This window comes from Callorhinchus milii, unplaced genomic scaffold (genome assembly GCF_018977255.1).
Source record: "Callorhinchus milii isolate IMCB2004 unplaced genomic scaffold, IMCB_Cmil_1.0 Scaffold2, whole genome shotgun sequence".
Classification (NCBI taxonomy): Eukaryota; Metazoa; Chordata; class Chondrichthyes; order Chimaeriformes; family Callorhinchidae; genus Callorhinchus; species Callorhinchus milii.
Window position 1 is genome coordinate 38,611,328 of NW_024704743.1, and position 12,519 is coordinate 38,623,846.

Consider the following 12,519-nt stretch of genomic DNA (forward strand, 5'->3'; position numbering starts at 1 on the left):
TATGGTTTGGGAGCAATGTCAGTACCCAGCTGGAAGAGCAGAGGCTTTTATAACAATAACAATAAGCAGTGTACCAAAAACAATCATGGATTGAGTGACCATTTTTTTGTGGGGGAATTATTGCCCCCTCGACTAATAACTGGATTCCTACTTACTGCTAGGTAAACAGAGGCATGTGGAGTAAGGAAACTTTCTTGGGGTTTCGGCCCACCTGGGAAACAAACCTGGGTCCTCTTGTTGTGAGGTCAGTGTGCTACAGGATTTTATGGAATTATCAATGATTCAGAGGATAAGAATGGTAGTCAAGGGAATTAATGGACAGGCTATAAATTCTCATTTCTTTTTGATTGCCCTCAGCAGCATAAAATAAACCTTATGGTTTGGCATCTGGATTATCAGTGGAGTGTGGAGTTGTGCAATATTTGCTCAAAGGAACAAAACATGCTGATGTGAGAGACAATAGAGAGAAATTTGTGTGCATGTTAAATGGCCAGAAACAAAGGCTAAAGGGAGTCCAGACGACATCTATGTCTTTCTAACACGCTCATAATGGGTACCTCTTTTTGCCATTAAATAGCACAAGAATTGCACCATAGCACCACTGAAATCATAGACTTTTGCAGCACAAAAGAGACAATTGGCTCATCGAGTCTGTGCCTATTCCATTAAAGAGCCATTTAGACTCATTCCATGCCATTGCGTGACGCTGTCTGAGATCTACAAACAATGCAAGTTCTTGCTGCTGCATAAACACTGCACTTCCACAATTAGAAGAACAATTGCATTTATAGAGCATCCTTCACTTAGGACAATGTCTCGGAGCACATTTTATATAGAGTGTGAGGGTCATTTCGGAATTGTGAAATATTTGAGCTCTAGAAAATTGGACATGGTTGTGTTCAGCAGAATTCATTCGGTTGTAGGATGGTTTCGAAATATTTATTACGTCGAGCTGCCAAATGGTGTCCTCTGCCTAAACTTTCCTCTTTTCCAGTGTGAGGAGGCATGCCCACTTTTTGGCCAGAATCTTCATTCACAAGATTGGTTGTGTCCAGTTGATCTCGCCCCTCCAGAACACCCACAGGCTAGCGTCTCCCAATACAGCATCACGCTGCTTTAATAATAACAATCCTTGCATTTGATACAGTGCTTTATCACGTCTTCAAGACGTCTCAAAGGGCTTCACAGAATACACACTAACGTGAATTGACTGTGTAAATTGTGGGCTTTTTTTAAATGAGCCCAGTGTCCTGGCCTCAACCACCCTTCCTGGGCAACCTGTTGGGGAGTCATTAACTACCCTCTGAGTAAAGACCAACTTCCTGGTGTCTGTCCTCATCAAAGATTGGCCCATTTTAATCATATCATGGCATATCGTGGGTGCAATTCCTCATAACCGTCGGGGGGGGGGGGGGGAAGGCACCGTTACACACATCCACCTCCTTTTTAACCCCCTGGTGGACTGCACAATTTCCATCTATGGACAATAATTGAAGTGCCTGCAAGTGCTGCAGTTGGGGAAGAGCAAAGCGGAGGAGAAAAGGGCGCCTTCGGCATAGACTCGCGAAGGGAAACTGTGAGAACAGGGAAACGGGAAAACCCTTCTCGCTCTCTGGTCAGGGGCTGGAGAGAGGACAAGTTACCTTTAAGGGCCGGAAGGGTTCTTGTCCACCCCCTCTGTCTGGGGGGGTGGGGGGTGGGGGGCGGTGATACCCACTGGGGGTCGCTCAGTGACGGGGCATCTCCGCTCTTGCGGCTGCAGCACTGACCCCCCCACTGGGCGATTGGGGGGCAACACAGCAACAAGTGTGGAGGGAGGAGACAGTCACTCACACACTCACTCACTCACTCACACACTCACTCACTCACTCACTCACACTCCTTGTCCCATCTACACCAGGACCTCCCCCCCCGCCCCCCCCTCCCGCCCCACACTGGCCAGTGCCAGTGCCCCGGTCTGCACCAGGATGGGTGAGTGAGGAGCACATTAAGGGGTATCTGATGCCCTCCTCCACACCCCCTCCACAGAGCAGAAGGAGAAGGAGGAGGAGGACCAGAACCAGGAGGAGGGGAGGAGGGGAGGAGGAGAGGAAAGGAACAACAAGAGGAGAAGAACAACAGGAGGAGAAGAGGGGACGAGGGGCAGCGCCTGTGGATTCCAACTGAGCTGAGCTGAGCTGTGCTGTGTGGGGAGGGGGGAGGGAGGGAGGGGGTGGGGGGGGGGGGGGGGGGGGGGGGCTGAGTGCTCACAGCCTGTGTAGAGCCGGAGTGACGGGGTGTGAAGGGCGGCTGCAGAGTTTCGTGTGAAATGCAGCGATTCGTGTCCGGTGTCGGAGCCTGAGCCCCGGGGTCTGTGCCCGGGGTCTGTGCCCGGGGTCTGTGCCCGGGGTCTGTGCCCGGGGTCTGTGCCCGGGGTCTGTGCCCGGGGTCTGTGCCCGGGGTCTGGAGTGTGGTGCCCCCCCCCCCCCCCCCGCCTGGAGTCTGGGAGGCTGTGGGATGGGGTAGTATGAAGCCCGGAGGATGGGAGCGAACAATGGGAAACAGTGCGGCAGTGATGGTGAGTGAGTGTCACACAACCAACTCCAGCACTCACACTCACTCACTCACTCACACTCACACTCACACACACTCACACTCACTCACTCACTCACTCACTCACTCACTCACTCACTCACTCACTCACTCACTCACTCACACTCACTCACTCACTCACTCACTCTCACACACACACACTCACACTCACTCACATTCACTCACTCACTCACACACACTCACTCACACTCACTCACTCACTCACACACTCACTCACTCACTCACTCACGCACACTCACACACTCACTCACTCACACTCACACACACTCACTCTCACACATACTCACACTCACTCACTCACACACACTCACTCACTCTCACACTCACTCACTCACACTCACACATACTCACACTCACACTCACACACACTCACACACACTCACACTCACTCTCACACTCACTCACTCACACACTCACTCACACACACTCACTCACTCACTCTCACACTCACTCACTCACACACACTCACTCTCACTCTCACACTCACTCTCACACTCACTCACTCACTCACTCACTCACTCACTCACTCACTCACACACTCACTCACTCACTCACTCACTCACACACACACTCACTCACTCACTCTCACACTCACTCACTCACTCACACTCACTCTCACACTCACTCACTCTCACACTCACTCACTCACACACACTCACTCACACATACTCACACACACTCACACACTCTCACTCACACACACACTCACTCACACACACTCACACATACTCACATACTCACACACACCACACACACACACTCACATATATAATGCAATGTAATATATAAATATCCATAGAAAACCTTACAATCGCAAAAGCCCTGATTGCTGGAGGTATTTTACGAATGAGAGAGAGAGAGAGAGACAGAGAGAAAATAAAGTTACTGGAGATAGACCGAAGCACATCCTTTGCAGTGAGTGTGAGTGAGTGTGAGTGAGTGAGTGGGTGAGTGAGTGAGTGAATGGGTGGGTGAGTGTGAGTGAGTGAGTGAGTGAGTGAGTGAGAGTGAGTGGGTGAGTGTGAGTGAGTGAGTGAGTGGGTGGGTGAGTGAGTGAGTGAGTGTGAGTGGGTGAGTGAGTGAGTGTGAGTGAGTGAGTGAGTGTGAGTGAGTGAGTGAGTGAGTGTGAGTGAGTGAGTGAGTGAGTGTGAGTGAGTGAGTGAGTGAGTGAGTGAGTGAGTGAGTGTGAGTGAGTGAGTGAGTGAGTGAGTGAGTGAGTGAGTGAGTGAGTGAGTGAGTGAGTGAGTGAGTTGCCTGCAGTCGTGTCGGGGTGTGTGTTAAGGACAACACTGGTATGTACAGCTGCTCTGCTCCAGCACCTTGTGCTCAAGGCTCCCTTTCGGCACTGTATTTTGGGGGTCCGGGAAGTAAACCCCAGACCCCCAGCAAAAAAAAAGCGATCTGAATGAACTGCGTGGGAAGAAGCAAAGTTTAACTGTGTGTGTGGGTGTGTGTGTGTGTGGAGGTGTGTGTGTGTGTGTGTGGGGGGGGGGGGGGGGTGGGGGGTGGGGTGATCAGTGGGAGTGGGTGCAGGGCAACAGGGGTTCAGGACAGTGAGGGGTTGAGTGGGTTTCACCCCCTTCCACCAGACATGTTACAGCACTGCTGAGAGAGAAGCAGAAGCCAAGCCATCGGTGGCTGATGTGGTCTCCACAACCGCATTGTTACTGTGTGTGACTGGCACAGACCCCCTCCTCTCTCTCTGTCTCTTCTCTCTCTCGGTGCAATGCTTTAACAGCAATCAAACAATTCAGGAAAGTTTCCCTAAAAAAAAATGCTACATTTCCCCCCCCCCCCTCCCACACACAAAAAACACACACACACACACACACCCCTGAGGTGTCAAAAGCTGTAGATGTCTGTCTATCCTGAGTCAGACACCTGGTTTCAGTTGTTGCTGTGACACAGTGTTGAGAAGGTTTGACCCAAACGATCCAGTTTCTGTGGCTTCTTTTTTTCCAGTAGAATTGTAAATGCACATTTGTTTTTCAGATTTCAGACTTGCAGTGTGGGGTATATTATGGCACACGTCATGTACTGAATATTTAGGACGTGCAGCATTGAAAGCTTGGCCTTGACATTTAAAGCTGCACTGGCTCATAGTTGCCACAGAATCAGATTTGAGGAGCAGAAAGAAATAAGAGGGCACACATTTAATTTCACACACACACACTTAAGGTAATCGATTTTGAAGGCACTAGATTCAGGGATCGCACTGCTTTTTTTCCACATAATCCTATGCATGCAGACTGCAGCGAGCAGTTTCTTGCTCCGGGTTCCTCATATGGAGAGTTCTTTGATTGTATCTGCGCTGGTGGACAACACACTGAGCAGAGACGAGTGACGCCTGAGGCTTTTAGCACCTGCGAATGCCTGGACCAAGCTTTGCCCGCCCGTCACCGCTGTCATTACGATGCTTAAGAGTATCCAAACCAAACTGAGAGTTCCATGTATCCCACCTACACAGGGAAATCCCAGAGGTAGATTGATAGAATGGAATGTGCACTCTCTCCCTGGAGGGATGTATCCTGCTTATAATAATAATAATACTTGCATGTCATATAGCGCCTTATTACCTCTTCGAGAATTCTCAAAGCGCTTCACAGAATATACTGTAAAGTTAATTGACTGTTTATTTTGTGGGCTTACCTAATTCCGGAAAGTATTAGGTGCAGGTTGGCAAGATCCAAGGCTTCGAGCCCCCCAAAGTGTGCGTTGGGGTAACTGCTGAAGTTAAACCAGCTAAAACCGCATAGCTTGCCATTGATAGTACTGTCTGTCTGGTGAGCTTTCCCGCTAGTAATAATAATAATAATAATACCACACTACCCGTTAGGGATTTGGCTTGCAGGGTTAATGGGAGTTGAATGGGAAGAGCCCCTGCCCCCAGTGACTGGTCTGTCCTTTCAGGTCCTGCCAATGAGCCTGGAATACTGCGGACCTGCCTGGCTCAGGAACTGGACTACCACAGAGGGTGGGTTCGATTTTAACAAACATGTCACCTTAGAAATAAAATCAGCTCCAAGGAGACCACGGGAGGTAACGCAGCACAATCTGGGTGTGAAGCCCCTCTGTTGCAGATGTAGTCTCATTCGGAAAGTCCTCTGCTTACAACACCGCATCCTGCCCTTCACTTCTCCTTTATTACAATAGCAGCTACATTTGGAACTCATGACAGGTCTTGATATCAAATTCTTGCCAAAGCTCTGGGTGGGGGTGGGGTGGGGGGTGGGGGTTGCTTTCAGATAGGACTCAGGAGAACGAACACTTGCTAGTTTCCCCCATCCTAACGTAAGGTCAACTAAGGCCAATTGTTGTGTCCACATGTTTCTTGTCTAAGTCCGGCTAACTCGGTACATATGGAGATTTAAATCTGCAACATTCCTGTTCATATGGTGCAGTGCTCACTGGGTGGCGGTACATTTATCTACTAGGCTACGGGGGGAACGGCACCCCGTTTTTTGTGAAACAATTTCCCTCCAGTTTTTCCAAAATAGGAAGGCTTTATCCAATTGCTGCATAGATTTTAGGAGAAAAATCTACATTAAAAGGAATTAAAGGAATTTTGTGCCAGGTGTTAGCCTGTCTATCTCGCCACTGAATCAGAAGGCTGTGGTTTCAAGCCTCACGTCGGGCCTTTGAACTCACAGTTTGGGTTGACACGCCAGTTCAGTGCTGGGGGAGAGTTGGGATGTTGGCGGTGTCGTCTTTCAGATATGACATTAACTAGTTGTGATTACATTTAAAAAAATATTTTCAGGGAATATGAATTAGAAAATTATTTTTTTAAAAAAAGTTGCCTTTTAAAGTTGAAAGGGCATGTCAATGTGTTTCTGATTCTCTGCCTGACAGGAATTTGTTTAAATATGAATCTACAACAAAAATGAAGACAGAGAGATTATATTTGCAGTTCAGTGCTTGGTACTGTAATCTCTCTAATTACAGCCTACTCCATATCGTGGTAACTCTACTTTCAAGTACTATAATATTGCTCCCAACTAATTCTTGGAGAAAACATATTTGAATGTTGAATATCATGAATTTGATATTCAGTGGTTACCAGTAAGGAATAATAGGACTGCTAGTTGGTTTAAAGATCAACACCAGTTATTATGTTTTCAACATGATGTACATTGTTTGAAAGTGTTAATCTGATTGAAATTTTCTGGGTACTTTAAACAGGGTGACACTAGAATGACAGAATTTGAGCATCACCTTTTATTTCCCCAGTCTGCTCTTCTGATAAAGGTTGTAATGTTTGGTAGATATAGTTATACAGATGTCACCAGATCTCTTCCAGTTTGACTAAGTGGCCATTCTTCATGCGTTCAGTCAGTGAATGTGGGCAAGCAATTCTATTACAGAGGTGGCATGGCCATGTCCTTACTTTACATCCATATGTACTTTTTCCAGTGGTGGGTCATTGGATAACAGTCAAAAACAGGAATCCTGGCTGAATTTCTCTCTTCCCAACTTAGGGATCATGAAGCCAATTGCGATTTTGCTCCCCCTCATACTCTGCATGAGATCTACTAACTATAATAATCCTTGCATTTGATGGAGCGCCTTATCAAATCATTGAAACGTCTCAAAGCGCTTCATGGGATTTACTGTAAAGTATCGCGACTGTATATTTATTAGGTAAACTCAACACAGACCAAGGATTAAACTTGGAAGCCTCCTTAATAATAATAATAATAATAATAATAATAATCCTTGCATTTGATATAGTGCTTTTCACGTCTTCTAGACATCTCAAAGAGCTTCACAGAATATGCTGTAAAGTGAATTGACTGTATATTTGTGGGCGAAACGTGTCCTTGAGTGTCCAGCTCATTGTCCACAGTACATTTCCTCACCTAGCTATCAAGGGAGTTTTAATTATCATCCTTGTGCAATGGCTCATAAAAACGACATAACATGTTTAAAACTGTATGTTGTAACTGTTGAACCTTGGAACATTTACATGAAGAGGCCTACTGTTAGAAAACAGAGTTCAGCCAGGATTGTTACTGCTTCCTATCCATCCGCCATCCAATAAAACCTTTACAGAAATGGAACTCATGGTTCTATCAGTACAGTTTTTCCACTGTTCATCTTATGTTTTTCCTATTGTAATCTGTGATCTCTTTCAATTAAATTTTATATTTGAGTTGGGGTCTACCAAGGGGAGAATTGGAACATTTCCTCCACTTTTTACACCCAGTTTCAATATAAAGCACACAGGTCAGGAGCAGTACAGATTATATGTAGGACAAAGCTCCCTCTATTTTACCCCAATAAACATTTCCTTTCCAGTGCCAGAAGAATATCCTTCCTGGAGCAGTGTGACATTTTCCATTTTGCAAACCAGATATCTTTATGGCTCCTCAGTGTGAGTATGGTAGATGGCTTAGTGTAGAACTATAGACAGTTTTATGTCCATAGTTATGTTACGCCTACTAGAAACTGGATCAGGACTCTCCAAACTCATTTTGCTTAGCACTGCACTTTTTCAGCCAGCAGATCTGGCTCAAGCTCATGTCTCATAGATGAAAGAATAACTTATTACACTAACCGACTGTGCAGTTTACCTCTCATCAATATACCTGAAGACAGACTGTTGCCGTTAGGACCCTTTTAAAACAGCAAGTGGTTTGAAAGAATCAAGGTAAATCACAATGTCCATTTTAAAATTATTTCAGCTTTTTAAAAATTATTTTTGGACTTCTGGTGATGTTATTGGGTTCTGACTTAAAGGAGTTACAAAGCCTAATTGAATGAGGGAACTATGATATCATACAATACAATATACATTTACACAGCACCTTTCACATTGGGAGGCTGTCTCAAAGCATTTGGCTTTATGACATGTACACAACAGAAACACATTAATGACAGTACTCACTGATATTAATTAATCAGTTATCTCACACTTGGGATTAGTAATTTGTTCAAATCAGTATCGCTGATGATGTTGCCAGGCCTCAGTTTCTAACTAATAACGTTTAAAAAAATCAACCAAACTAAATGGCTAAAAATTCTTCAATATTCAATATTAACAGGAATCTTCACAGTGGTATAAATGTTAAAAAGAGGTCCTGATGGTGCAGCCTCATCTTCATATTCTTTTTATAGCCGCAGACAAAGATAATGCAAAGTCAAGACTAGTTCTGTAGGCAAGTGTCTTTGGAAATATAGTCTATGGTATAACTTGTGGTATTTATTTATGGAACCCCACTGTAATATGTTGGAGTAAGAGGCAGATATTGTTTGAAGTAGTTTGTCTTTTATGGAATTGGAGAAAAAAGGAATACACAATGAACAAAAGCCTCACTGTATCTCCCTAATAGGGGAGCATTTGTATCCTTTCAAGTGTCCTTGTTTTGTTTGCTTTACATAATATATTGTTGTTCTGTTCCTCGTACTCGAGGATGATGGTGCCAACAATGAAGAGAACATGAGTTTATGGTAGGTGAATAGGTTGATGACTATGCAGGCTAATATGTGTCAGATATTATCTACCTCAGGCCACACATGACCACGTTCCTGGTGAGGACGGTCTCCTGTTGTTTCCTCTGACATTGCCAATCCTTCTGTCTCTTGAGCCTTTCCGTCACACTGACACAACAATGTTTTTCAAAACCCTTCACTCGTTTTCTCACTTCAACAAACCACTGCTGTCTGTCAATGGTTTAGCTCCGACTATACATATATTAGCAAAGAATATAATACCCACTAAGAAATATTGCAAACTCTAAATCCCATTAGATTAGAGTATAGTTCCTGCAGGTCACACAATACATTTCTGGTTGGCAGAAGGAGTTCCAAAGTTCCAAATTTGCATGGCTCGGATTCCAAAGCCCCTTTTTTGCAAAAAAATAAAAAGTTTAATTGGACTATAACCACTGTTACTTTACTCAGTGATTTCCGTACCTTTGAGCAGCTTTAATATCAGTGTTTGTTTGCAGTTTTTAGTTTTGCGATAAGGATGTTTTATAAGCTGATGGCTGAACATGTCAGTCTGGAAAACAAAAAAAATTGTTCTTCAAACGTTTGTTACTCAAACGTTCCATTGTATCTTATACCTGTAAAATCGTGTGTCTACAAGTCTGGAATAGTTGCAGGTGGACACATCATTCTAACTTCGTATCTGTTCCTGCACTGAGACTTTGGGGGAGATACTAGCATTCTGCTCCAGTATTGAAGGCTCTGGCATACGACATGGCTAGATGATGGGTGGTACACTCTACCTACTAGTGTACTAGTGATAAGAAAACTATAAAAATTCAACCAATAATAATAATAATCTTTGAAATCAGTATAATGGCTTTCAGGTTGGGAGAACATCTCAGGTTGTTCCACAGGTTTCACCAACGCCTTGGGAGGTCCTCCCAATGTTAAAGACACCATATAGATGTCAATTTGTATTGTATTGTACTGTTAAATGTCGTGTCTAGGTATTTTGAAAGTGAACATGGCATCACATTTAGGCACAGCAGTGTCCCACAAACCAGCATGAAGTGAATATCCAATTTGATCTGTAGGATTGTTAGCCAGGACACCAGGAAAAACTCCATTGACTCCAAAATTTTGCTTCATTAAATGCCCACGTTCTCCCAGGAAGACACTTTATATCTGCTAATCCTACAAGCACCACCACCTTCATGAGGCAGATTAGTATTGGAAGAGCTTCCTTCCCTTCTAATGCTACAATGTCATCCCCCTCCTGGAACAAACACCTCGACTTTGTGAAACCCCGCAGGATCAGTTGCCCTCCTTCAATGGAATTTCTCAAAATGGGTCAAGTGTCAAGGGAGCAAGTGTTACATATTCCAGCCAATAGCAGGATAGTGCCTTCACCTTCGACAGCCCATAACTAGTCTTCTGTATTCTTCACCTGAAACAGAGCTTATGAAATGAAGTGATCAATCATACCCTAGAATTGGATTACAAAACAAATCAGAAACAGAAGATATCTTTCCCCAGCACAATTTGGACTTTTACTTTTAAGTCATCTACCTCACATTCTTAACTTAAATCAAAGAGGTCTGTGGATTGGTATTGAAATGGGCACATGGGCAAACATTAATGTAACTTGACTGTTGCAGAGTGATATGTTGAAATTTTCCACTACTTTCGATCATTTGTATCCTTTACATTTATGAAACGATTTAGCTTTTAATTTTAATAAATTCATGTAGCAATGTGTTAGAGAAGCAGGAGTAAGTGACTGTAGTCTTAAAAGTGATTTATTTCTTCTTTTGCACATGGTGACTCTTTATTACGTTCCTATGTGTTGATGGTGAATTCAACTTGTCACAATGGGAGAAGTGAAAGCTTAATGTTTGGAAGTAGTCGACTGCACCTGAGAGCATAGATTGCTCAAAAGGCATCCTGCTACGTTTTTCGTTGATATGTGGTTGCACAATAAAAGTTTCTAACATCTTACAATTTTTAACTCGAACTTCTTCATTAGGAGTTTGGAGGGGGGAAGGGGAAGGATTTTCTTTTGTTCTTCACTATGTGGATTCCATGGCATAGAGCCCACTGAATGAAGCATGACACAAAGGAGAAAATAGTCTGTTTCTTGCTTCGTGTCTTTGACTGAGCATGTCTGAGATATCATAAAATAGCTGTGGAGAGAGCTGTTTGATGTTGCTGGCAGCAAAAATGCATAAGCTACTCTCTCTGTGCCAGTTGCTAATGCTCAATAGGTACTTGAAATGTCTTTAGAAAAATGTATTCGAATTGCTTTTGATTTTATGATTTACTGACCCTCTTAATGTAACTCTATGATAATCCCAGAATTTCCCACCACACAACCATCAGCATTGAAAAATGCACGAATATACTGTCATTCTATTGTTTTGTCACTGTTCCTCTTCTGAAATTTAGACCCCAATACTTGTTATATCAAACTAAAATCTCTTAGAGGACATAATTCTCTTTTTTTGTTCCTGCACAGCAATTAATAGCTATTTATAAATATATTTTGCTGTTTTGGTTTAAATGGAGCTACAGAGCTAAGTATTAAAACACCTGCATACTCTATGGGCAAGAGTTGTAGTTTTTGGAGCTGGGACAACCCATAAGTTCAACAGCCAATCTTCGTTCAATCAAGTTTCAGGATGGTAGTTAGTCACATCTGGATGGAGGTGCGAGCGACTGACAGAACATATTAAGGAGCATTAAAGCAACTCCCATGATCCCATCGAAGACCGCATACGTAACTGGTGTACATTATGTTTAACTAGAAAATAGACTTTATTCTGTGTAATTCAAAACCTCTTATGTCCTACCATTCCAAAACATGAAGGGGCTAAATAAAGCTCATATTGAATGTATATAGTGTAATTTCCTCCTCAGGGTACTGTTATATTTTATTTTAAACACTTTTAAGTAGTCATTTTTTGCTTGTCAGTAAATGTAAGAAAACTAGCACATGCCATTATAAGTCCATTATAAGTGCACACTGCCAAATTTAGTAATTTCACCCTTTTTATTTTATATTTAGGGAATTGATCCCCTAATATAACTATAAATAGAGAGGTTCCACCTGTCCCACCTGAGCTCCTGTATAGAGAGGTCCTGCCTTTCTTTGCACTACTTCCAAGCTAGATTAAGCAATTGATGTAAAACTGAACCAATTATGTCTCTCACAAACTGCCTGGCGAGTGGGGTCAGTGTGCTAAGTGGTGGAACACACAATTCTGGTCTAGAAACAAAGGGATAAGGAGGATGTCATCAAACCTATCACTTACAGTTCCACCAGATTCAACAGTTTATTAGATCTCGGAAAATCTTTTAATACTACTTCCCCACCATTTCTCTACACCCCTTCAGGACTTTTATTTCCCACATACCGAACTCTCTTTTTAAACTCCAGAATTATTCTGCCTCTCATGCCTTCTGGAATAGACATATGCATGACATATTTTCCCAATG

General features: G+C 43.5%; 1 protein-coding gene across 1 annotated transcript in view; it reads left to right on the forward strand.

Moving 5' to 3' along the window:
* The first annotated feature begins 2,487 nt into the window (after positions 1-2,487).
* Positions 2,488-12,519, forward strand: part of fbxl7 (F-box and leucine-rich repeat protein 7) — a 148,915-nt gene continuing 138,883 nt past the window's right edge. Inside the window, exon 1 of the mRNA XM_042346917.1 lies at positions 2,488-2,557. Within this exon, the coding sequence (XP_042202851.1) occupies positions 2,521-2,557 (37 nt within the window). The 5' untranslated portion in view covers positions 2,488-2,520. The remainder of the gene's footprint in view (positions 2,558-12,519) is intronic.